This window comes from Anarhichas minor, unplaced genomic scaffold (assembly GCF_050575085.1).
Source record: "Anarhichas minor isolate MPS153535 unplaced genomic scaffold, ASM5057508v1 ptg000136l, whole genome shotgun sequence".
Lineage (NCBI taxonomy): Eukaryota > Metazoa > Chordata > Actinopteri > Perciformes > Anarhichadidae > Anarhichas > Anarhichas minor.
Genome location: NW_027466582.1, coordinates 18,258,263 through 18,285,501, shown reverse-complemented (window position 1 = coordinate 18,285,501; position 27,239 = coordinate 18,258,263). Strand labels below are relative to the sequence as shown.

The 27,239-nt window shown below is 45.8% G+C and overlaps 3 protein-coding genes and 1 pseudogene across 3 annotated transcripts; all 4 read right to left on the bottom strand.

Moving 5' to 3' along the window:
* LOC142942184 (toll-like receptor 5) lies at window positions 1-13,212 on the bottom strand. The gene is made up of 5 exons (XM_076084410.1): window positions 12,261-13,212; window positions 8,006-9,081; window positions 1,498-3,791; window positions 992-1,080; window positions 1-746 (listed from the first exon to the last, which is right to left on the bottom strand). The coding sequence occupies exons 1-5, from the start codon at window positions 13,041-13,043 to the stop codon at window positions 510-512; spliced, it is 4,479 nt and encodes a 1,492-aa protein (XP_075940525.1). The 5' UTR covers window positions 13,044-13,212; the 3' UTR covers window positions 1-509.
* A 3,112-nt stretch (window positions 13,213-16,324) lies between these two features.
* LOC142942114 (thrombomodulin-like) lies at window positions 16,325-18,102 on the bottom strand (annotated as a pseudogene).
* Window positions 18,103-20,960: 2,858 nt separating this feature from the next.
* On the bottom strand, window positions 20,961-23,242 carry LOC142942414 (thrombomodulin-like). The gene has a single exon (XM_076084718.1). It carries the CDS (start codon window positions 23,128-23,130, stop codon window positions 21,475-21,477), a length of 1,656 nt encoding a protein of 551 aa, XP_075940833.1. The 5' UTR covers window positions 23,131-23,242; the 3' UTR covers window positions 20,961-21,474.
* A 1,790-nt stretch (window positions 23,243-25,032) lies between these two features.
* On the bottom strand, window positions 25,033-26,761 carry LOC142942493 (thrombomodulin-like). Its single transcript, XM_076084858.1, has one exon. The coding sequence runs from the start codon at window positions 26,759-26,761 to the stop codon at window positions 25,307-25,309; it is 1,455 nt and encodes a 484-aa protein (XP_075940973.1). The 3' UTR covers window positions 25,033-25,306.
* Window positions 26,762-27,239: the final 478 nt, after the last annotated feature.

Sequence of the window (27,239 nt, the reverse complement as noted above, 5' to 3'; positions counted from 1 at the left end):
ATACAGGAGGCGTCTTGAAGCCGTCATTACCAGCAAAGGCTTTTGTACGAAGTATTAAATACATTTCAGTAAGCGTGTTCAATACTTTTTCCCTGTGTCATTCCATTTTATTCCACATAACTTAATTTCTGAACTTATTCGTTTGGATTTTTTTGTATGTATGAATTACTTGGGTTGGTACCGACATCTGGTGAACATTTCATGTCAATAGCACCTTTAGAAATATATTTACTGAGAAAAATGGTGACGTGTTCAATACTTATTTTACCCCGCTGTATATATATATATTTAATATCTTACCACAGATCGCCTAAATACATCAAAATTAAAAGGCAAAACTGTTCAGGACCGAACAAGTTCTGCACGACTCAGTCTTTGCCTTTACTTCCTCTGAAGGTTGGTGATACCCGTAGTGCCGTCTCACTGGGGACACTCCGGCGAGCTGGATGTTGGTGCTGATTCAACAGGTGATCTTGGTTAAAGCTTTTCTTCCACACACAGTCAGGAGTTCACACGGCGTTCGCTCTGATGTCCTCAAGCTGGATAGCGTCCTCATTGTGAGGTCGGTTGTCGGGCTCAGGTTTCTCCTCTGCCAACTCTTTCACCTTGGTGTCTCTGAGTATCTGTGAGACGAGGCACTCATAAAACCACTCCAGGTCCTGAGGGTCCTCCGGCCAGGTGAGGTACTCTCTTCTCTGGACAAAAACTCTGACTGCCTTGTACTTCATCAGCTGGTAGTGAGCCACCTTCAGTTGTATTGTATGAGAATGGAGAAAAAGGCCGTTAGTGAAAGTCAAGAACTGTCTATTTTTTATTTTCAGTAAAAATTGCACAGCACCAGTTTTCTGCCCTTTGTGTAAAAATGTAAATTTAATGTTTGATTATTTTTTTAAATCATCCATGATCAATATTTTTGTGACAATGGATCACATGACTACTTGTACGTTACGGCCTGGGTGTAAAGACAGTAACTCGGCGGCCTTGTACACACCTTCCCCACCACCAACATGATCAGTACGTTGGTCAGCTCCTCCAGCATCCGGCCCTGGGCCAAAGTGAACGCCTCCAGGCACCAACCATCTAGAGAGAGATGCCACCCAGTTAGTTTCTTTAACCTCCGTCTTTGTCAGGGTTGAAAGGAGTAATAGAGGAGTAATAACGTGTGAAATAATTAAACATTCACAACAACAATGGTGTGGGAGTGTCACTCAATGGCCCATTGATTCCAAGTGAATGCATGACGAAGAAAATCTCTTGTTCCGTCACGCAGCCAGGTGAAAAAGTGTGACAACCACTGGAGGTCAGCAAACACAAACATATAGGAGAAAAATATGGATCTTCTCATCCAACTCTCGGCTAGAAAGGAAATTAGTGCATCTTTTAAAATGTCAAACTGTTCCTTGAAAGAAAGGAAAAAAAATATTTCATGGTCGAAAATGAAGCAGACTTATGTAACTTTGTGCCTGTTACTACAAATGAAAGTCAGACAAACCGTACCCTTAAGAAACTCTTTGGAGACAACGCACACGGTCTTCCTGCTGCCCCAGATGGCATCTCTGATGTTGGAAAGGTGATCCTCGCCTGGCAGAAAGTCTCTGGCCTCGAAACAGCAGCGGAAGAGGTTCTCCTCCGAAAACTGGTTATCCAGCTTCTTCAGCAGAGCAGCCTCCACCCAGCCATAGTCGTTGTCGCTAAAACAGAGGAAGGCATCGTGCTGCACTTCGTCCATGGGAGGCTTCGGGCCCTCGAGAACCCTACCCACGATCTTTTTGTAGATGATGAATATGCGCCCTCGGAGACGGGCGTAGACGATCCCGCTGAGGACCACGGCGAGTATGAGGAGAGCAGACAAGATGAAGAGAGCAAATTTAAGATCTTGGACGGCCTTTTCATCGTCTTCCTCACACGGTTTGACGATCGTGGAGTATTCCAGCAGAGGAAGATTCTGGAGAGCGGCTGGGAACTCACACCTGTACTCCTCAATTGGGCTCGGGAAGGTTACATTCGTCGTGTTCAGCCACTTCGTGAAGCTCTCCAGACTGCAACCGCAGTGGAACCGATTCGCAGCCAGGCTGAGGAAGCTCAGAGACCTTAAAATCGCCGGGTCCGGGGAAGCTAAAAAGTTGTTTGAGAGGTCGAGTCTCTTCAGGCCGATCGGAAAGATGTCCGGCTGCAGATAGGTTAAAGCATTGGACGAGAGGTCGATCTCTATGATCGAGCCTAGGCCGCGGAAAATCCCTTGTGGGAGAGTCGCAAGTGAGTTCAGGCTTAAATTAAGACCGAACAGATTCTCTAGATTATCAAAAAGGTCGAGGCACTTCCCCTGCGCCCAAATGGTATGCAGGGAACTGTCGTGAAGATCCAGCACTTGCAAACTATTACTACGAGGTACAGTAACTTTGGGACTCAGTGTGCACCACTTGATGGAGTTGCCCCCATAGAAGAAATTCTTGAGATGATTGAAATTAGTAAAAATATCATAAACGTCCTCCAAGTTAGTTAATCTGTTGTCTGCAACATCTACGTGGATACTGTTTTTGCCCAATGCAACGATTTTCCTTAAAGATTTCAGTTTATTGTCGCTCAAAAATAGATACTCTAAATTTGGTAATGGCGCCGGAGAACCCAGGTCTCGCAGTGAATTTCCAGTCAGATATAACGCTCGTAATTTTGGAAGACCGCTGAATGCTTTGTCTCCTAATGCACCAATGTGGTTGTTGGATAAATCCAACACCCGAAGGTCCATCAGATTGGTGAACGTGTGAGAGTATATTTCCCCCAGGAGGTTGGATGACAGGTTGAGCAATCGTAAATGTCCTTGAAGACCGTCGAAGGCATTTCTGTTAATCTGATTGATTTTGTTCATGGAAATGTCAATAATGATCGCATCCTTTAGAGGACTTAAAAAAGCCTCCTGCAAAGCAAATATACGGTTTTTAGACAGATCCAAAATGGTAACTGAACTGTTCACGAGGCCTTGGAATGTGCTTTTATCTGGGTCGGGAAGGTTGTCATATGAGAAGCCTTTGCCTACGTATCCAGAGAATAAAAGGTGACCAATCGGAGTACCCTCTATTGCTTTGAAAAATCGCCTTGCCGTGTTCATGCTAAACCCATTGCTGGATAAGTCAAGGGTTATAAAACTCATCCCTCTGAAAGGGTTACCGCAGCTCTCCCAGTCAAAGCCTTCACTGTAGCTGGTATAGAACTTATTGGATTGCAAGTTCAGGAGTTTGAAGTATTTCCCCCGGAAACCAACAAGATCATCTTCACACAATCGTTCAATCTGATTCAATTTGAGGTTTAGCTGTGTGAACTTTGAAAGTCTTGAAAAGAACAGTCCCGGTCGAACTCTCACTATTTTATTAGCAAAGAGGTCGAGCGTTTCCAGGGACAAAAGTGGCTGCAGATAGCTGTCTGCTAGTATGGAGTCTGCCAAATTGCAGTAATCCAAGAAGAGGTGTTGTAAATTGGACAGTCCTTCGAAAGCCCTCGGCTCCATCTGAAGGCCAATATTGAAGCCTAGCACCAGCTTTTTCAATCTCCTCTGCCTGAGGAAAGAGTTGTTCCTGATGACGAGCTGCACACTCTGCTTTCCGAGATCTAACTCCTGCAGCTGGTCATAGCTTCTGAGCGAGCTGCTGTTGATCTCACTGATGTAGTTCATCTCCAGGTAGAGGTGGGTGATGTTGGGAGGCAGAGCAGGAACACTGTAGTGCCGCCGTGAGGCACAATCAGCCACAAGTCCGTTCAAAGTGCATGATGGGTAGCATGTGGGTACCTGCAGGTAGGAGGGTTGCATTAGTTCTGTAAATTGAAAAAGGACCGAACGTTATAAGTTAAAGGAAACATTTTAGGGAAATTTTCCCTTTTGCTTTCTGGCTTAGAATTAAATGAGAAGATTGATACCACTGTCTCATCAACGGTAAATATGGAGCTGGAACCAGTAAACGGTTCGCTCAGTTTAGCATAAAGACTTGAAATAGACGTTGATTAAGCATTTTTAAAAATCCATACAAAACATGATATTGAGTGAGCTTTAGGTTAGCAGAATTGATTTCTGTCGGGCAGAGACAGACTAGCTGTTTCCCCAGTTTGAAGTCTTCGTGCTAAGCTAAGCTAACCGACAGGTGGCAGTAGCTTCATATTTATCATACAGATACGAGAGTGGTATCAATCCTCTCATCTGATTCTCAGCAAGAAAGTGAATAAGCATGTATTGAATTTGAAAAAGCATATTTCCCAAAATATCCAACTTTTTTCTTTATTTACTTATGAATCTGAATTAGATTGCCTTAGGATAAAAAAAATAATATTTCTGATTGCTATCTTCTTACTGTTCAGTTTGAGAAAACAGACAAAATACAACTTCAATGATCATGAAACAATCTAAATGTGACACACATACCTGCAGGTAAAATCCGATGAAAAGCGACTGAAGAGCCAGTGTCCACATTCTGTCCTCGCCCTAACAAGATGTCCAAAGAGGAAGTGAAAAGCTTAAAGAACGCCATGTTGTTGCATTGGCTCAGCAGGGAACATATAACAGAGGTCAGGTAGATATTTGAGCATTTAGTAAGGTCTGTAGAACAAATATTATTTGCTTTAGCAGGTTCATAGTTCGCTGGTGGAGCTTCAGCGTCACACTGCTCAGGACACAACCATTCATGCCTGATATGAGCTTTAATAACAAAGCTCTATTCGAATAGCTGACATGTTTGCATTGAGCAAATAACTGTGTCCTATTGTAAAATTCTAAAAAGTCTGGGGAAAAAACCCTAGATAGTTGCACTATGGGAAATATAGGCTTTGCAGGTGTAATTCAAGGTTGACTCATTGTAGTCACTATATCTCCTCTGCTACATCATTGATGGCAGACTCTATATGCTCAATTATGACCATTCTCTTTTTTAACCCTCCAACTTTATGGAACTGCAAACATTGGTTAAATACCTCTTTAATAATTACAACTGGATAATACTACTAATTCCGACTAACTTTAAAATATGTTACAAAAAGCAGACATAATACTATTATGTGTAGTAGTGTTAAAATAAACGGTGTGTACCCCTAATAATAATACTTCACAAAATAATACTTTTTAGTGAATAAGGGGGCGGGGCTGTACTGCGGAATGTGTTCCGTATTTATAAATACGAACACATAAGTTGATAACTTGTATCATAACGGCGCTTCTCCTGCGCATCAACACCAATACACAATCATGTTACAGCTATGAACGGTGTTAGCAGCTTCACCTTAATATCTGTAGGCTAAGAGCTTTTAAAACGTAACTTTTAAAGTTTTCGGTTTATTAACGTTACTGAACAGGCAGCTGACGTTTATTGCACAATGTAGGCTGTTTTTAACAGCGGGTGTTAGTCGAAAACAGAGACACGTTCAAACAACCCAAATGTTTTACCAACTCTCGAGAATGTGTTGGAGAAACCGACGAAAATGAAGCGAGTCTGTCGCACACGTTTCAGGCCACAAATCGTATTTATGATAGTTTACAGCGATAATGAAGTGGGAATCTTACCTGTGTCGGTGTTGTGTGAACTGGGACAAACCTCTCAGTGCCTCTCCTGTGTACAGTGGGAACCTCCTCCCTGCAGACCTGCCCACCACAACACTGCTCCTTTTCCCGATCTGCTCTGAGGCTCGTTATCATGCGTGGTTGTGATTAACTGTCAGTGAGGCAAACCCAGCAAACTGACTCGGCTCCGGATCCGCACTGGGGATATCATGGCTCCGGAACACATCCGCAAAACGGGTCCGGATCGGGGTCCACTTGCACAGCGGGTCGGATCTGGAACGGATACCCGTCAAAGATCCAGACCAGACCCGGCCGGTATCCGCCCATATCCGATTTGGACTCATTCATAAAGCGGCTCATTTGGCCCGGATCCAAAGCGGATCCATTACTCAAAACTACAGAAATATCTCAAATCAAGCTGACCAACATCTAGATGCTCTATAAAAGTGTGAATACTCTATTAATAATAAAATGTTGAATTTATTCAAGACTTAAAATCTACATACAGAAAATATACATTTAATTGACAATGCATGTCTTAAAAGACTTGTCTTTAAAATCAATGCATAAATCAAAACAACCGAACAGGAAAAGAAACAAACATGGGCAAGATAAAGAAAATGTCTTTGGAAACATGTAACATCTTTAAACTATCTAACTCACAACTCTTCACCACCAATGCTGTTAGCCTACTACTAGCCTACTACTGCTACAATACTAGGTTAATGCTGCTACAATACTGGGTTACTGCTGCTACAATACTAGGATACTACTGCTACAATACTAGGTTACTGCTGCTACAATACTAGGATACTACTGCTACAATACTAGGTTACTACTGCTACAATACTAGTCGTAACCTATTATTGTAGCAGTAAGGCTACTACTACTACTACTACTACTACTACTAGGCTACTACTGCTACAATACTAAGCTACTACTACTACTACTACTATCCTACTACTGCTACAATACTAGGCTGCTACTGCTAATACTACTTCCAATGATGGAGGAATAGGCTGTTCAAATTCTTTACTTAGGCCTAAGTAAAAGTAACGTTACTAATGCCACTGTAAAAATACTGTGTAACAAGTAATGCAATGAAAATGTTGTAGGAAAATGTAGGATACTTAACTAATTACAAGTTGGCTACTAAATGCAGAAAAATGTCCCCTGCAACTCTTGTACTATTCTAAATTATATCGGACTATTATTCCTCATGCATAAATGTAATAGCAGGATATTTACTGTTTGTTGAGGTGGAGCTCATTTTGAACTTTCATTATGGATTAATTGCTGATTCTCCATGAATGAATTGATTGATTATTTGGTTTGTGAGAATGGTGTCACGATTGCCCAAAGCCCAAAGTTAAACCTTGACGTTGTTTGTTTTGTCCCACCAATAGTCCAAACCAGAACGTCATTTAAAAAAACAAAAACCATAAGAATTGTTCAAAGGAAAAGCAGCAAGCTGGAACCACGAAATGATTTCTGCACAAAAGACAATTTAAACAATCAAAATAGTTGCCAATTACTTCTCTGACAATCAACTAACTGATTTATCAACTCACCCTTTCAGCTGTACTTGTATACTTCAGGGTTTCATTCATCACAAAACATCACATTTATCTTTTGGATGTAAAAATCTGTAAATAAAGCGGCATTTAGGTAGATTTCTCTCTAAAATATGGTGGAGTACAAGTACAACGTGGCATGAAAAGAAAAGGCTCGAGAAAAGTACAAGTAACTCAAATGTAAATGTACTTTACAACCACTTCTATACTGTTACTAGTGCTAAACTACTGCTATTACTGCTACTACTACTGCTGCAACAACTATTACCGTACAAACACAATAATTATTTTCAGGGGAGGTGTAACATTTTAGAAGTTATTCTCCAGTCCATCAACGTATATCAATTGAACATGTTATCCAGGCTAAAGTGTGCCTAATGAGTGTGCGTGTGTGAGTAGGACATTAATGGGGTTCCTTATAACAGGGAGCTGTGTGCACGTATTCATATGGTTGACCTGTAGGTCTCCTCTTTCTCCACAAGGGGGGGCAGTCGGCCCGTGTCTGAGGCAAGACTGGCACAGAGCGCTGCATTAATTCACATTTGTTTTAATAACCTAATAATGCACAAACTTAAAAATAACGAAACAAAGTTCTTTGGCATATTTTATTACATTGCGTCTGGTGTATTTGAGTTGAATGTCAGACAAGACCAGTACTCCAAGGGCAGTGAAACATATTTGTTTTGTATAATACTTCTGTTGTCTCGTGAGTTCATGGTGGCATTGTCTCCTGTTGCATCACTCCTGTCTCCCTAATTGTTTTTTGCTGAGTCACCTCATTGTCGCTGTGGTTGTTTTTGAGGCTTCACCTGTACATTCACATGTCGTGCTTTATCTGTCTATATATATATATATATGTTCTTTTTATTTTTAAGCGTCACTCGTCACGCGCTGTAAACCGTGCGCTTCGTTCTCCGCGGCTTTGAGCGCGCCGCCGCTCTCCATCTTCCCTCTGCCGTTGAGGATGCGATGAGCCAGAAACACCACCAGCAAGATAAAGAACACGGTGCACACTATGATCCCCACGAGGCCCCCCGCCGACACCGCCGAGGGCCGCCTCGTCGGATCTGGACGCGGCGTGGGGGATGTCGTGGGGACGCCTGGGGTCGTGCCCTCTCCGGAGCCCTCCGACCCTCCGTCTGTGTCCCCATCCCCGTTTTTGACGCACTTGAATTCTCCAACAAGCGTGTATCCCGGAGAGCACGTGCACACGTAGCTGCCGAACGTGTTTTCGCAATCCTGATCGCAATACAATAAAGAGCACTCGTCTATGTCTATGCACACCGTGTTCGCCTCCCTCAGGTCAAAAATGTACCCGTCCGGGCAGTAGCACTGGAGCCGGTCATTCAGGTCGCACTCGGGGACGCACTCCTCCCCGCAGTGGAGCACACACTGATTCGGTGCCTTCGGGTCCACTTTGTATCCATCATAACATGAGCACTTGTAGCTGCCGGGAGTGTTTCCGCAAATGTGCTCGCACGGAGCGGACGCGCACTCGTCCATGTCGACGCACAGGCCTCCGCGCGCCTCGTATCCATCCTCGCAGACGCACTGGAACCCGCCAACGACGTTGACGCACATGAAGTTCTCCCCGGGACACTGCCGCTCGTCCCGGCAGTCGTTAAAGTCCACGCACGACATGCCATCCTGCGCCAGCTTAAAGCCGTGGTCGCACATGCACGCGTAGGAGTCTCTGTCTTTGTAGCAGGCTTGCGCGCAGTGCAGGGCCACGCACGGGTGGTCCGCGCCCATCACCTCGCAGGTGACGTTGTTCGTGGGGTTGACGGTCTGGCCCGACGGGCAGAAGCAGACGGGCCTGTCTTTGGAGTTCACCGCGCACCTGTACTCACACCCGCCCTCGTGTATCTCGCAGCTCCAGGGTGCCTGCAGCCACTGCTCGGTGAAGCAGACGTATTTGGTCTCGGCCGGCATCCGGATGGCGGTGCTCCCGGGGGGCAAAGACAGCACATCCTCGCCCACAAACCCCATGGGGGTCCTGTAGGTGACGGACTCGCCCTGCGCGGCCGTAAGACCTTTGCACGGGTCACTGAAGCTGTACTCGCAGAGGAACCCGGCCAAGTGTTCCCCGCACGGTTCCGGGATCCATTGAAACTCGTCCTCTTGGGAAACCGAGACGCAGCGCTGAGAGGAACAGCTGTCGTCCAAACCCGGCGCCCAGTTGAAGAAGTCGCTTTCGCTGTCCTCGGTCGCCCACTGGAAGCCCCTCAGCTCAGCAGCAGAGTCCGGGCAGCCGGTCGTCAGATGTAAGCCGATCCAGTACCGCCCCGTCAAGTTCCCCAACAAGATGAAGAGAATATCGTGGGAGACAGTCGACTGCACTGTCATCAAATGTCCTCCCCGGTCTCTGCATCGGTCCTGCGCGGCTGTGAAATCGCTGGCGTGATGGAACACAGTGAAGCACTGGGTCCCGATGGAGTACCCGTTACTCGGCTCTATCCCGCCGGCTCTTCCCATCAGGAAAGTCAACAAGAAAACGAATAGTCCCGTAACGTCCCTCATGTTTGAACCTCGCTGCTGTCCGTTTATGTGCTCATACTTCCGGAGTCTCATCAGGATCCTGGCAGCGCTGTTTTGGATGTATTGCAGCTTCTGGATGTTCTTGCCAGTGATCCCAGTGAAGAGTGAGTTACAGTAGTCCAGTCTTGAGGAGATAAAGGCGTGGACGAGCTTCTCTGCATCTGACGTTAAAGTGGGGCGGAGTTTGGAGATGTTTTTGAGATGATAAAAGGAGGTTTTGCACAGGTGTTTTATATGGTCATTAAAGGTCAGTGTTAGAGCCAAAAATGGTATTATAAATACAACTGTACTTCTTTGTGTGTACATTGGGTGGCGCTGTATTCCTGTCCGGGGCTCGGGTATATAGGTCCTGAAATCACTGTGTTTGTCAGGTGTTTGACCCCGGAAGGGCAAAAGGTTTTGACCGCGATACTATACACATTTTACCACATCGTGAGAAAGAGTGGCTTTCTGTACATTGTTCCACGACAAAAATAAATGTGCTATCGATCAGCAAACAAAGGTCTCTGTGATGTGTCAAAAGCACCACACCTCACAGATAGTTTAGCATAGCCTACCGCAAGCGCGTCAACCAGGCTACTCCGAGGGAGGAGCACCTCAGGAGCTTACAGACACACGACTGGGCTTCTTTAACAGTCAGGTAAGGGTCAAACCTAAATCCCAGATTAGTGACTGTGGAGGAGAGGGGGATGACCTGACCATCAAAGGTGAGATGAGTTATGGAGGATGACTGAACCTGGTGTGGAGTGCCAACAAGGAGGGCTTCGGTTTTGCTACTGTTTAACTGGAGAAAGTTGTTTCTCGTCCACGCCTTTATCTCCCCAAGACAGGCGGTGAGACATGACATGGCTGCAGAGGGGCTTAGTGCTAAACTACTGTTATTACTGCTACTGCTGCTGCAACAACTATTACCGTACAAACACAAGAATGAAATGATGGATTAATAATTTGGACCTTTTCATTCTAAATATTCTTTTTTTATTCCATTATTTTCAGGGGAGGTGTGACATTTTAGAAGTTATTCTCCAGTCCATCCACGTATATCAATTGAACATGTTATCCAGGCTAAAGTGTGCCTAATGAGTGTGCGTGTGTGAGTAGGACATTAATGGGGTTCCTTATAACAGGGAGCTGTGTGCACGTATTCATATGGTTGACCTGTAGGTCTCCTCTTTCTCCACAGGGGGGGGGGGGGGGGGGGGGGCAGTCGGCCCGTGTCTGAGGCAAGACTGGCACAGAGCGCTGCATTAATTCCCATTTGTTTTAATAACTTAAGTATAAAACATGCTACCTGCATCTCGTGAGTTAAAGGGAAAATACACTTAAATTGTGCGTAAAGTGTCTTTATTCTTTGATCGCTGGGTAACCATCATTACCTCGGAGTTACAGCATTATATTGAAGAACAGTAGAGCTGCATTCACATGCTCTGACTGTCATGAAGACACAAGACACACATTTAGATGAAACGTGCTGAAACATTTTATTCCTGTTGCACAGCAGTGGAACGTTTCACATACAGTCAGCACACTGAGCACAGATAGTGAAGAGATAGAACTGCTACTGTGTAAAGGGAATACTGCTGTTAAAAAGAACCTCATGTGTTTAAAGTGTTTGCAAACCAAATGTTATTGCACTTTTGTTCATATAGCAGTACTTTTAAAATAAAAGTGCACAATACACTACTTTTGAATTCATTATTGGACTTTGCCATAACAATGCGATTAATCACGATTAAAAATTTGAATCGTTGCCCAGCACTAATATATATATATATAGACAGATAAAGCACGACACAGGTGAAGCCTCAAAAACAACCACAGAGACAATTAGGTGAGTCAGCAAAAACAATTAGGGAGACAGGAGTGATGCAACAGGAGACAATGCCACCATGAACTCACGAGACAACAGAAGTATTATACAAAACAAATATGTTTCACTGCCCTTGGAGTACTGGTCTTGTCTGCCATTCAACTCAAATACACCAGACGCAATGTAATAAAATATGCCAAAGAACTTTGTTTCATTCTTTTTAAGTTTGTGCATTATTAATGTGAATATAATTCATACTTTGTTGGCATTTATTCTGAAAACCGGATGTTCGTCTGAAGAAACCGGATGTTGTCTCACGTTAATCTTTCTGCTAACTTTCAAAGTCCTTTGCTCACTCCCGATCTGTGCCGTTTGAATGCGTTTACGGTGAATTTCAACATATAGGTGCACTAACATGTAAGTGTCTGCTGAGTTGACCGCAGCAATGTCCAGTAGTCTCCATTCCTCCACAGCTGCCAGTGAGCAACGGACTTTCAAAATAAAAAAATGCGTTAACGCGCTATAAAATAATTGTCGGCGTTAATTAATTAATGCGTTAACACGATAATAACGCGTTAACTTGCCCAGCACTAATATATATATATATATGTTCTTTTTATTTTTAAGCGTCACTTGTCATGCGCTGTAAACCGTGCGCTTCGTTCTCCGCGGCTTTGAGCTCGTATACCTCGCAGCTCCAGGGTGCCTGCAGCCACTGCTCGGTGAAGCAGACGTATTTGGTCTCGGCCGGCATCCGGATGGCGGTGCTCCCGGGGGGCAAAGACAGCACATCCTCGCCCACAAACCCCATGGGGGTCCTGTATGTGACGGACTCGCCCTGCGCGGCCGTAAGACCTTTGCACGGGTCACTGAAGCTGTACTCGCAGAGGAACCCGGCCAAGTGTTCCCCGCACGGTTCCGGGATCCATTGAAACTCGTCCTCTTGGGAAACCGAGACGCAGCGCTGAGAGGAACAGCTGTCGTCCAAACCCGGCGCCCAGTTGAAGAAGTCGCTTTCGCTGTCCTCGGTCGCCCACTGGAAGCCCCTCAGCTCAGCAGCAGAGTCCGGGCAGCCGGTCGCCAGATGTAAGCCGATCCAGTACCGCCCCGTCAAGTTCCCCAACAAGATGAAGAGAATATCGTGGGAGACAGTCGACTGCACTGTCATCAAATGTCCTCCCCGGTCTCTGCATCGGTCCTGCGCGGCTGTGAAATCGCTGGCGTGATGGAACACAGTGAAACACTGGGTCCCGATGCAGTACCCGTTACTCGGCTCTATCCCGCCGGCTCTTCCCATCAGGAAAGTCAACAAGAAAACGAATAGTCCCGTAACGTCCCTCATGTTTGAACCTCGCTGCTGTCCGTTTATGTTCTCATACTTCCGGACTCTCATCAGGATCCTGGCAGCGCTGTTTTGGATGTATTGCAGCTTCTGGATGTTCTTGCCAGTGATCCCAGTGAAGAGTGAGTTACAGTAGCCCTCCGACCCTCCGTCTGTGTCCGTGCCACCCCCGTTTTTGACGCACTTGAATTCTCCAACAAGCATGTATCCCGGAGAGCACGTGCATACGTAATTGCCGAACATGTTTTCGCAATCATGATGCAATACAAGAAAGAGCACTCGTCCATGCCTATGCACACCGTGTTCGCCTCTCTCAGCTCCAACAAGTACTCATCCGGGCAGTACCACTGGAACCGGTCGTTCGGGTCGCACTCGGGGACGCACTCCTCCCCGCAGTGGAGCACACACTTATTCGGTACCTTCGGGTCCTCTTTGTATCCATCATAACATGAGCACCTAGGGATCACGGATTGACAGCATTGACGTGTCTGTTACGTCCTTTCAGCGAGGTTAAAGCTCTGAGGATGACATTGCAAACGTGTAAATCGCCAAATAAACCCATAATAGACCCACAATAAACTGGAAATAGAGACTGATATACAGAAAATATACATTTAATTGACAATGCATGTCTTAAAAGACTTGTCTTTAAAATCAATACATAAATCAAAACAACTGAACAGGAAAAGAAACAAGCATGGGCAAGATAAAGAAAATGTCTTTGGAAACATGTAACATCTTTAAACTATCTAACTCACAACTCTTCACCACCAATGCTGTTAGCCTACTACTAGCCTACTACTGCTACAATACTAGGTTACTACTGCTGCAATACTAGTCTACTACTGCTACAATACTAGTCTACTACTGCTACAATACTAGGTTACTACTGCTGCAATACTAGTCTACTACTGCTACAATACTAGTCTACTACTGGTACAATACTAGGCTACTTCTGCTGCAATACTAGTCTACTACTGCTACAATACTAGTCTACTACTGCTGCAATACTAGTCTACTACTGCTACAATACTAGCCTTCTACTGCTACAATACTAGCCTTCTACTGCTACAATGCTAGGTTACTACTGCTGCAATACTATTCTACTACTGCTACAATACTAGTCTACTACTGCTACAATACTAGGTTACTACTGCTACAATACTAGTCTACTACTGCTACAATACTAGGTTACTACTGCTACAATACTAGCCTACTACTGCTATAATACTAGGTTACTGCTGCTAGAATACTAGGTTACTGCTGCTACAATACTAGGATACTACTGCTACAATACTAGGTTACTGCTGCTACAATACTAGGATACTACTGCTACAATACTAGGTTACTACTGCTACAATACTAGTCGTAACCTATTATTGTAGCAGTAAGGCTACCACTACTACCACTACTACTACTACTACTACTACTACTAGGCTACTACTGCTACAATACTAGTAGTAACCTAGTATTGTAGCAGCAGTAGACAACTACTGCTATAATACAAGGCTACCACTACTACTACTACTAGCCTACTACTGCTACAATACTAAGCTACCAGTACTACTACTAGGCTACTACTGCTACAATACTAAGCTACCACTACTACTACTAGGCTACTACTGCTACAATACTAAGCTACCACTACTACTACTACTACTACTACTACTAGGCGACTACTGGTACAATACTAAGCTACCACTACTACTACTACTACTACTAGGCTACTCCTGCTGCAATACTAAGCTACCACTACTACTACTACTACTACTACTACTACTAGGCTACATACTGCTACAATACTAAGCTACCACTACTACTACTAGGCTACTACTGCTACAATACTAAGCTACCACTACTACTACTAGGCTACTACTACTACAATACTAAGCTACCACTACTACTACCACTACTACTGCTACAATACAAGGCTACCACTACTACTACTACCAACCTACTACTGCTACAATACTAAGCTACCACTACTACTAGCCCTACTACTACTACAATACAAGGCTACCACTACTACTACTACTATCCTAATACTGCTACAATACTAGGCTGCTACTGCTAATACTACTTCCAATGATAGAGGAATAGGCTGTTCAAATTCTTTACTTAGGCCTAAGTAAAAGTAACGTTACTAATGCCACTTTAAAAATACTGTGTAACAAGTAATGCAATGAAAATGTTGTAGGAAAATGTAGGATACTTAACTAATTACAAGTTGGCTACTAAATGCAGAAAAATGTCCCCTGCAACTCTTGTACTATTCTAAATTATATCGGACTATTATTCCTCATGCATAAATGTAATAGCAGGATATTTACTGTTTGTTGAGGTGGAGCTCATTTTGAACTTTCATTATGGATTAATTGCTGATTCTCCATGAATGAATTGATTGATTATTTGGTTTGTGAGAATGGTGTCACGATTGCCCAAAGCCCAAAGTTAAACCTTGACGTTGTTTGTTTTGTCCCACCAATAGTCCAAACCAGAACGTCATTTAAAAAAACAAAAAACATAAGAATTGTTCAAAGGAAAAGCAGCAAGCTGGAACCATGAAATGATTTCTGCACAAAAGACAATTTAAACAATCAAAATAGTTGCCAATTACTTCTCTGACAATCAACTAACTGATTTATCAACTCACCCTTTCAGCTGTACTTGTATACTTCAGGGTTTCATTCATCACAAAACATCACATTTATCTTTTGGATGTAAAAATCTGTAAATAAAGCGGCATTTAGGTAGATTTCTCTCTAAAATATGGTGGAGTACAAGTACAACGTGGCATGAAAAGAAAAGGCTCGAGAAAAGTACAAGTAACTCAAATGTAAATGTACTTTACAACCACTTCTATACTGTTACTGGTGCTAAACTACTGCTATTACTGCTACTACTACTGCTGCAACAACTATTACCGTACAAACACAATAATTATTTTCAGGGGAGGTGTAACATTTTAGAAGTTATTCTCCAGTCCATCAACGTATATCAATTGAACATGTTATCCAGGCTAAAGTGTGCCTAATGAGTGTGCGTGTGTGAGTAGGACATTAATGGGGTTCCTTATAACAGGGAGCTGTGTGCACGTATTCATATGGTTGACCTGTAGGTCTCCTCTTTCTCCACAAGGGGGGGCAGTCGGCCCGTGTCTGAGGCAAGACTGGCACAGAGCGCTGCATTAATTCACATTTGTTTTAATAACCTAATAATGCACAAACTTAAAAATAACGAAACAAAGTTCTTTGGCATATTTTATTACATTGCGTCTGGTGTATTTGAGTTGAATGTCAGACAAGACCAGTACTCCAAGGGCAGTGAAACATATTTGTTTTGTATAATACTTCTGTTGTCTCGTGAGTTCATGGTGGCATTGTCTCCTGTTGCATCACTCCTGTCTCCCTAATTGTTTTTTGCTGAGTCACCTCATTGTCGCTGTGGTTGTTTTTGAGGCTTCACCTGTACATTCACATGTCGTGCTTTATCTGTCTATATATATATATATGTTGTTTTTATTTTTAAGCGTCACTCGTCATGCGCTGTAAACCGTGCGCTTCGTTCTCCGTGGCTTTGAGCGCGCCACCGCTCTCCATCTTCCCTCTGCCGTTGAGGATGCGATGAGCCAGAAACACCACCAGCAAGATAAAGAACACGGTGCACACTATGATCCCCACGAGGCCCCCCGCCGACACCGCCGAGGGCCGCCTCGTCGGATCTGGACGCGGCGCGGGGGATGTCGTGGGGACGCCTGGGGGTCGTGCCCTCTCCGGAGCCCTCCGACCCTCCGTCTGTGTCCCCATCCCCGTTTTTGACGCACTTGAATTCTCCAACAAGCGTGTATCCCGGAGAGCACGTGCACACGTAGCTGCCGAACGTGTTTTCGCAATCCTGATCGCAATACAATAAAGAGCACTCGTCTATGTCTATGCACACCGTGTTCGCCTCCCTCAGGTCAAAAATGTACCCGTCCGGGCAGTAGCACTGGAGCCGGTCATTCAGGTCGCACTCGGGGACGCACTCCTCCCCGCAGTGGAGCACACACTGATTCGGTGCCTTCGGGTCCACTTTGTATCCATCATAACATGAGCACTTGTAGCTGCCGGGAGTGTTTCCGCAAATGTGCTCGCACGGAGCGGACGCGCACTCATCCATGTCGACGCACAGGCCTCCGCGCGCCTCGTATCCATCCTCGCAGACGCACTGGAACCCGCCAACGACGTTGACGCACATGAAGTTCTCCCCGGGACACTGCCGCTCGTCCCGGCAGTCGTTAAAGTCCACGCACGACATGCCATCCTGCGCCAGCTTAAAGCCGTGGTCGCACATGCACGCGTAGGAGTCTCTGTCTTTGTAGCAGGCTTGCGCGCAGTGCAGGGCCACGCACGGGTGGTCCGCGCCCATCACCTCGCAGGTGACGTTGTTCGTGGGGTTGACGGTCTGGCCCGACGGGCAGAAGCAGACGGGCCTGTCTTTGGAGTTCACCGCGCACCTGTACTCACACCCGCCCTCGTGTATCTCGCAGCTCCAGGGTGCCTGCAGCCACTGCTCGGTGAAGCAGACGTATTTGGTCTCGGCCGGCATACGGATGGCGGTGCTCCCGGGGGGCAAAGACAGCACATCCTCGCCCACAAACCCCATGGGGGTCCTGTAGGTGACGGACTCGCCCTGCGCGACCGTAAGACCTTTGCACGGGTCACTGAAGCTGTACTCGCAGAGGAACCCGGCCAAGTGTTCCCCGCACGGTTCCGGGATCCATTGAAACTCGTCCTCTTGGGAAACCGAGACGCAGCGCTGAGAGGAACAGCTGTCGTCCAAACCCGGCGCCCAGTTGAAGAAGCCGCTTTCGCTGTCCTCGGTCGCCCACTGGAAGCCCCTCAGCTCAGCAGCAGAGTCCGGGCAGCCGGTCGTCAGATGTAAGCCGATCCAGTACCGCCCCGTCAAGTTCCCCAACAAGATGAAGAGAATATCGTGGGAGACAGTCGACTGCACTGTCATCAAATGTCCTCCCCGGTCTCTGCATCGGTCCTGCGCGGCTGTGAAATCGCTGGCGTGATGGAACACAGTGAAGCACTGGGTCCCGATGCAGTACCCGTTACTCGGCTCTATCCCGCCGGCTCTTCCCATCAGGAAAGTCAACAAGAAAACGAATAGTCCCGTAACGTCCCTCATGTTTGAACCTCGCTGCTGTCCGTTTATGTGCTCATACTTCCGGAGTCTCATCAGGATCCTGGCAGCGCTGTTTTGGATGTATTGCAGCTTCTGGATGTTCTTGCCAGTGATCCCAGTGAAGAGTGAGTTACAGTAGCCCTCCGACCCTCCGTCTGTGTCCGTGCCACCCCCGTTTTTGACGCACTTGAATTCTCCAACAAGCGCGTATCCCGGAGAGCACGTGCATACGTAATTGCCGAACATGTTTTCGCAATCATGATGCAATACAAGAAAGAGCACTCGTCCATGCCTATGCACACCGTGTTCGCCTCTCTCAGCTCCAACAAGTACTCATCCGGGCAGTACCACTGGAACCGGTCGTTCGGGTCGCACTCGGGGACGCACTCCTCCCCGCAGTGGAGCACACACTTATTCGGTACCTTCGGGTCCTCTTTGTATCCATCATAACATGAGCACCTAGGGATCACGGATTGACAGCATTGACGTGTCTGTTACGTCCTTTCAGCGAGGTTAAAGCTCTGAGGATGACATTGCAAACGTGTAAATCGCCAAATAAACCCATAATAGACCCACAATAAACTGGAAATAGAGACTGATATACAGAAAATATACATTTAATTGACAATGCATGTCTTAAAAGACTTGTCTTTAAAATCAATACATAAATCAAAACAACTGAACAGGAAAAGAAACAAGCATGGGCAAGATAAAGAAAATGTCTTTGGAAACATGTAACATCTTTAAACTATCTAACTCACAACTCTTCACCACCAATGCTGTTAGCCTACTACTAGCCTACTACTGCTACAATACTAGGTTACTACTGCTGCAATACTAGTCTACTACTGCTACAATACTAGTCTACTACTGCTACAATACTAGTCTACTACTGCTACAATACTAGGTTACTACTGCTGCAATACTAGTCTACTACTGCTACAATACTAGTCTACTACTGGTACAATACTAGGCTACTTCTGCTGCAATACTAGTCTACTACTGCTACAATACTAGTCTACTACTGCTGCAATACTAGTCTACTACTGCTACAATACTAGCCTTCTACTGCTACAATACTAGCCTTCTACTGCTACAATGCTAGGTTACTACTGCTGCAATACTATTCTACTACTGCTACAATACTAGTCTACTACTGCTACAATACTAGGTTACTACTGCTACAATACTAGCCTACTACTGCTATAATACTAGGTTACTGCTGCTAGAATACTAGGTTACTGCTGCTACAATACTAGGATACTACTGCTACAATACTAGGTTACTGCTGCTACAATACTAGGATACTACTGCTACAATACTAGGTTACTACTGCTACAATACTAGTCGTAACCTATTATTGTAGCAGTAAGGCTACCACTACTACCACTACTACTACTACTACTACTACTACTAGGCTACTACTGCTACAATACTAGTAGTAACCTAGTATTGTAGCAGCAGTAGACAACTACTGCTATAATACAAGGCTACCACTACTACTACTACTAGCCTACTACTGCTACAATACTAAGCTACCAGTACTACTACTAGGCTACTACTGCTACAATACTAAGCTACCACTACTACTACTAGGCTACTACTGCTACAATACTAAGCTACCACTACTACTACTACTACTACTACTATGCGACTACTGGTACAATACTAAGCTACCACTACTACTACTACTACTACTAGGCTACTCCTGCTGCAATACTAAGCTACCACTACTACTACTACTACTACTACTACTACTAGGCTACATACTGCTACAATACTAAGCTACCACTACTACTACTAGGCTACTACTGCTACAATACTAAGCTACCACTACTACTACTAGGCTACTACTACTACAATACTAAGCTACCACTACTACTACCACTACTACTGCTACAATACAAGGCTACCACTACTACTACTACCAACCTACTACTGCTACAATACTAAGCTACCACTACTACTAGCCCTACTACTACTACAATACAAGGCTACCACTACTACTACTACTATCCTAATACTGCTACAATACTAGGCTGCTACTGCTAATACTACTTCCAATGATAGAGGAATAGGCTGTTCAAATTCTTTACTTAGGCCTAAGTAAAAGTAACGTTACTAATGCCACTTTAAAAATACTGTGTAACAAGTAATGCAATGAAAATGTTGTAGGAAAATGTAGGATACTTAACTAATTACAAGTTGGCTACTAAATGCAGAAAAATGTCCCCTGCAACTCTTGTACTATTCTAAATTATATCGGACTATTATTCCTCATGCATAAATGTAATAGCAGGATATTTACTGTTTGTTGAGGTGGAGCTCATTTTGAACTTTCATTATGGATTAATTGCTGATTCTCCATGAATGAATTGATTGATTATTTGGTTTGTGAGAATGGTGTCACGATTGCCCAAAGCCCAAAGTTAAACCTTGACGTTGTTTGTTTTGTCCCACCAATAGTCCAAACCAGAACGTCATTTAAAAAAACAAAAAACATAAGAATTGTTCAAAGGAAAAGCAGCAAGCTGGAACCATGAAATGATTTCTGCACAAAAGACAATTTAAACAATCAAAATAGTTGCCAATTACTTCTCTGACAATCAACTAACTGATTTATCAACTCACCCTTTCAGCTGTACTTGTATACTTCAGGGTTTCATTCATCACAAAACATCACATTTATCTTTTGGATGTAAAAATCTGTAAATAAAGCGGCATTTAGGTAGATTTCTCTCTAAAATATGGTGGAGTACAAGTACAACGTGGCATGAAAAGAAAAGGCTCGAGAAAAGTACAAGTAACTCAAATGTAAATGTACTTTACAACCACTTCTATACTGTTACTGGTGCTAAACTACTGCTATTACTGCTACTACTACTGCTGCAACAACTATTACCGTACAAACACAATAATTATTTTCAGGGGAGGTGTAACATTTTAGAAGTTATTCTCCAGTCCATCAACGTATATCAATTGAACATGTTATCCAGGCTAAAGTGTGCCTAATGAGTGTGCGTGTGTGAGTAGGACATTAATGGGGTTCCTTATAACAGGGAGCTGTGTGCACGTATTCATATGGTTGACCTGTAGGTCTCCTCTTTCTCCACAAGGGGGGGCAGTCGGCCCGTGTCTGAGGCAAGACTGGCACAGAGCGCTGCATTAATTCACATTTGTTTTAATAACCTAATAATGCACAAACTTAAAAATAACGAAACAAAGTTCTTTGGCATATTTTATTACATTGCGTCTGGTGTATTTGAGTTGAATGTCAGACAAGACCAGTACTCCAAGGGCAGTGAAACATATTTGTTTTGTATAATACTTCTGTTGTCTCGTGAGTTCATGGTGGCATTGTCTCCTGTTGCATCACTCCTGTCTCCCTAATTGTTTTTTGCTGAGTCACCTCATTGTCGCTGTGGTTGTTTTTGAGGCTTCACCTGTACATTCACATGTCGTGCTTTATCTGTCTATATATATATATATGTTCTTTTTATTTTTAAGCGTCACTCGTCACGCGATGTAAACCGTGCGCTTCGTTCTCCGCGGCTTTGAGCGCGCCGCCGCTCTCCATCTTCCCTCTGCCGTTGAGGATGCGATGAGCCAGAAACACCACCAGCAAGATAAAGAACACGGTGCACACTATGATCCCCACGAGGCCCCCCGCCGACACCGCCGAGGGCCGCCTCGTCGGATCTGGACGCGGCACGGGGGATGTCGTGGGGACGCCCGGGGTCGTGCCCTCTCCGGAGCCCTCCGACCCTCCGTCTGTGTCCGTGCCACCCTCGTTTTTGACGCACTTGAATTCTCCAACAAGCGTGTATCCCGGAGAGCACGTGCACACGTAGCTGCCGAACGTGTTTTCGCAATCCTGATCGCAATACAAGAAAGAGCACTCGTCTATGTCTATGCAGAACGTGTTCGCCTCCCTCTCCTCCGCCAAGTACCCGTCCGGGCAGTAGCACTGGAACCGGTCGTTCGGGTCGCACACCGCGGCGCACTCCTCCTCCCCGCAGTGGAGCACACACTTATTCGGTGCCTTCGGGTCCTCTTTGTATCCATCATAACATGAACACTTGTAGCTGCCGGGAGTGTTTCCGCAAATGTTTTCACACGGAGCGGACGCGCACTCGTCCACGTCGACGCACAGGCCTCCGCGCGTCTCGTATCCATCCTCGCAGACGCACTGGAACCCGCCAATGACGTTGACGCACATGAAGTTCTCCCCGGGACACTGCCGCTCGTCCCGGCAGTCGTTAAAGTCCACGCACGACATGCCATCCTGCGCCAGCTTAAAGCCGTGGTCGCACATGCACGCGTAGGAGTCTCTGTCTTTGTAGCAGGCTTGCGCGCAGTGCAGGGCCACGCACGGGTGGTCCGCGCCCATCACCTCGCAGGTGACGTTGTTCGTGGGGTTGACGGTCTGGCCCGACGGGCAGAAGCAGACGGGCCTGTCTTTGGGGTTCACCGCGCACCTGTACTCACACCCGCCCTCGTGTATCTCGCAGCTCCAGGGTGCCTGCAGCCACTGCTCGGTGAAGCAGACGTATTTGGTCTCGGCCGGCATCCGGATGGCGGTGCTCCCGGGGGGCAAAGACAGCACATCCTCGCCCACAAACCCCATGGGGGTCCTGTAGGTGACGGACTCGCCCTGCGCGACCGTAAGACCTTTGCACGGGTCACTGAAGCTGTACTCGCAGAGGAACCCGGCCAAGTGTTCCCCGCACGGTTCCGGGATCCATTGAAACTCGTCCTCTTGGGAAACCGAGACGCAGCGCTGAGAGGAACAGCTGTCGTCCAAACCCGGCGCCCAGTTGAAGAAGTCGCTTTCGCTGTCCTCGGTCGCCCACTGGAAGCCCCTCAGCTCAGCAGCAGAGTCCGGGCAGCCGGTCGTCAGATGTAAGCCGATCCAGTACCGCCCCGTCAAGTTCCCCAACAAGATGAAGAGAATATCGTGGGAGACAGTCGACTGCACTGTCATCAAATGTCCTCCCCGGTCTCTGCATCGGTCCTGCGCGGCTGTGAAATCGCTGGCGTGATGGAACACAGTGAAGCACTGGGTCCCGATGCAGTACCCGTTACTCGGCTCTATCCCGCCGGCTCTTCCCATCAGGAAAGTCAACAAGAAAACAAATAGTCCCGTAACGTCCCTCATGTTTGAACCTCGCTGCTGTCCGTTTATGTTCTCGCGCGTCCCGGCAGTGTATAGGCTTGTTTGTTTGAGAAAACGTCAAGCTGGTATTTATAGCCCTCCGACTCCATGTTTAGTGCTCTGGCGGAGGAAGGAAGTGGCTCTTAATCAGCCCTCTCCGCTGCTCACTGTCTCTCCCCCCCCTCCCCATCCCCCTTCCTTCAGAAACTTTCTCCTCTGCAAGGCGGACCACATCCCCAAATTACGCACGGCTTTTACGCACGTACGCGGCGAAGCCGCGCGCACGCAAGTGGAGGTAGGGGCATCTACCCAACGCCCCCAATGTCCAATAGCCCCTCCCCACACCACTCTTCACTAAGTGTGAACGAGTCGTTTATTTAGTCTCGTGGTCAGACTTTAAATACAGTTTAGCTTGAGGTTAAAACTTTGACAGTTTTGAACTTAGTTCCAACACATTTTGACTTGTTTGGGACATTAACGTGAACATGAACGTCATCATAGCTCATAACGAGGCAGTTACTCTGGAAGAGGTTGAGACAATGAAAAATCTTGCAATGTGTTGATTTTCATCTGAGACATGAGGTCAGCAGTGAAATGTAAAACTGAATAAAATAAGAGAAAAAGATTAACACAGCTAAAATGCAAAGGAACGTCTATTATTTAAGGGTTTTTCTCCCCCAGTATTTCTTCCTCTCACCTCACGTATTAATATAATTATGATTATTCTGTTATGAATATTGCTAAATGACACCAAGTCCCCCTTGCTAAATGATTAAAGTACTACAAATATTAATGAAAATGAACCTTTTGTGAATCACACACCAACATTTAGTGTTCAGAACTTTATTTATCATTCAATTGTGAAATGTTCCCCGACCGATAAAAGCTCCATGAGCCGTCAGTTATACAGTAAAGGCAACAACATTCAACCTCATGTGACTGTCAGTGGTAGCGCAGCATTATTAGAGAATACGGTAACATGTCATTCAGTTACAGTTATAGTGTTCTCAGTGTTATACAGAAGGAATCATGTGACCAAATCAGGACCTGGAGAGAGAACCCAGAGATGCCCCCAGAAATACACGTCTATTTAAGTCAATACACATTTGGACATTCCACAATGTGGATTTGTCATTTCGGATGATCTCCGTCAGGGAAGCGCATGTGAAAAATGGCCCGTAACACCTGACTACACACTGCTGTGAGTTATCAGACACGGTTTCCATAGCAACCGATGCATCCCAAAACAAATAGTGGCCAAGGACATCAGACATCTCAAATGTAATAAATCTAAATATAAAACATATTAAATGAGAAAACATCAGTCACACGCATTACACACTAGAAAAATAATGTGCATTTGACAAAAAAAGCTGCTTTTATTTACACTAAAGGTTTAGAGTGTCACTTTACAGACAAAGAGATTCGCAAAAGTGTGCAAAACGAGGATGTCGGGCAAAGGTTTTGTTTTCCTTTTTTAAAGAACTTAACTACAGCTCAGTACAGTGTAATAAGACAACAACAAAGTGACATCAGACATAGAGCTGGTTCTGGTGAGAGAACCTTGTCTTTCAAATACATTGAAAATTAAAGGTTGACATTGCTGGATTTGTAGAGCTTTTGAGGAAACTGCTTTGTAATTAGAAAAAGCAACCATACTAACTTATTAGTACCATGTAACAGCCTCTCGTTTGTTTTTATAAGACAAATTAACAACAATGCAATACAAAAATCTACTAAACATTCAGAAATCAAGTCCAATATCTAGGACTTTATCAGATAAAATTACTCTGACTTAATAACTTATTAAACATAAATTTTATTTTTTGGATATTTTTCATAATTATATCATTGTTGTATGAGTATTGTATATCTTTATGCTTTTTTGTGAACTCTGGCACCGCATTTACATTAAAAGTTGAAGAAAGAATTTTCCCATTGTGAACCAATTTATTTTCATAGTGAATTAGACAATGGTTGGCGGGCCACCCGTCACCTTATCACGGGACAGATCACTGCTTCACAGAGTGTGGTTGAGGGCAGCTTTACAGATAAATAACCAGCTTCCTGTGAAAAAATGTGAAAAAGTTCAAAACTTCTCAAGACGTCTCTTGAGGAAATAAAAAAAGAAAAAAGGTTGAAAAGCGGCATACTAATTTACGGGTGAGATTAAAAGTATTTAAGAGTCACTTTTGAAGTGTTTGTCCATAGACAACCTCTTGTACGCCTCCGAGGTCACCTGCTGCAGATAGAAAATATCGATGTCCGAGTGTTTGATAGAGGAGAGCTTGAATCTGCCGCAACGCTTGACCGCGTTTCGGATGAGGAAGTACAGCAGGCCCGCGCACAGCACCATGAACATGCCGATGCCCAGGACGCTGCCGGTCTTGACGTAAGAGGGCACCGGGGCCGGGTGTGTGCCGGCTGGGGTGGGGTACGGAGGAGGAGTGGAGCCCGATCCATCGTCGTCCTCCTTGATGGGCACGCACGTGTTCCTGTCCTGGTCCAGCCTGAACCCCTCGTCGCACAAACATCGGTAACCCCCGAACAAATTCTCACACTTGTGGTCGCAATGCCCCATCTCGCATTCGTTGATGTCGGTGCAGAAGGGTGCGCTGCTTTTCCCGTCTTGGAAGTCTCGGATGTAACCGTCGGGGCAGTAACACGAGTCTCGGTCGTTCCTGTCGCACCTGGCCGGACAGTCCTTCTCGTTGCAGATCATATCGCACTTGGTGGGGTCGTGGGCCGCCACCCTGAACCCCTTTTTGCACATGCACTGGTAAACCCCATCGAACTTGTCACACATCTGCTCGCACGTCTCGCAGATCGTGACATTTACGCACCCCCCATCCTCCTCGATGAAGCCATCACTGCACGTGCACTTGAACCCTTCCCGGGTGTTCTCGCACTCCTCACCCTCGCCTGTGCACGGGTTGTTCTCGCAGGGACCCGTGGTGCAAGAGATGTTGTTGTGATGGAGGACCTTCCCCGCGGGACAGATGCAGGTGTGTGTCGTGGCGCCGCAGTTGTGCTCACAGCCCCCCAACATCACCTCACACCTCCAGGGAGCTTGAATCCAACCCTTGGAGAAACACAAGTGCTTCGATTCCGGATAATTACCGCCAACCTTAACCGTTACCGCGGTGGTTCCTGGTGGAAACGTTTCCGATTCGTCCGCCCTAAAGTGCATGGGCGTGGTGTAGTTCACCTGCGCGTCTCTGTCTGTCTGTAAGACACTGCACGGCTCCTGGAACTTGTACTGGCACAGGAATCCGTTCCGGGTGCCGCGGCACGGCTCCCGCTGCAGCTCGTTTGTGCGTCCGGTCGTCACGGAGATGAACGGGCAGCTTTGTAGACCTGCTGCAGCTTCCTCTGCTGCCGTGTCTGTGCTGGGCAGCTCCACCCAGTAACTACCGCTGACAGTCAATATCTTCTCTACGTGGTCCAAGCCTAACGCGTACAACTGTCCGCCAGAGTCGTCGCAGCTTTTCCGTGCGCCTGTAAAGTCCTTGGGCTCCAGGAAAAATGCGAAACACTGATTCGCGGCGCAATATCCGCGTTGGGACAGGACCGTTTCCTCCAGCGCGCAGAGGACAACCACACAAATGAGCAGCGCGTTTGTTGAATCAATCATGGTGGCGATGTTAGAAAAGTGGTGGCCTGCGGTGGTGTAGAGCTCCGTGTTCGACGATCTGAAGCGGATTCAGCGACTGGAGGCTGAGCATAGCCCCCATTTATAAAAGCCTCACACTGTATTTTTTTTATGTCGGACCAGGAGAGGAAGGAAGTTCCGCCAACAGTTAAGCCCCGGTCTGATTGCTCAACCCTCCCTCCCCCGCTGTCCAAAAGCCTTATCTCAAAGAGACTGTCCCATCAAAACACACACACACACACACACACACACACACACACACACACACACACACACACACACACACACACACACACACACACACACACACACACACACACACACACACACACATTCAACGACAGAGCGCACACACATGCACGCACGTGAACTTTTAATAAGAGAGGGGGGGGGACGACGACAATATCCCATAATCCTCTCCCATGAGTTTTCTAGATTTAGATGATATTCCAGTAAAGCC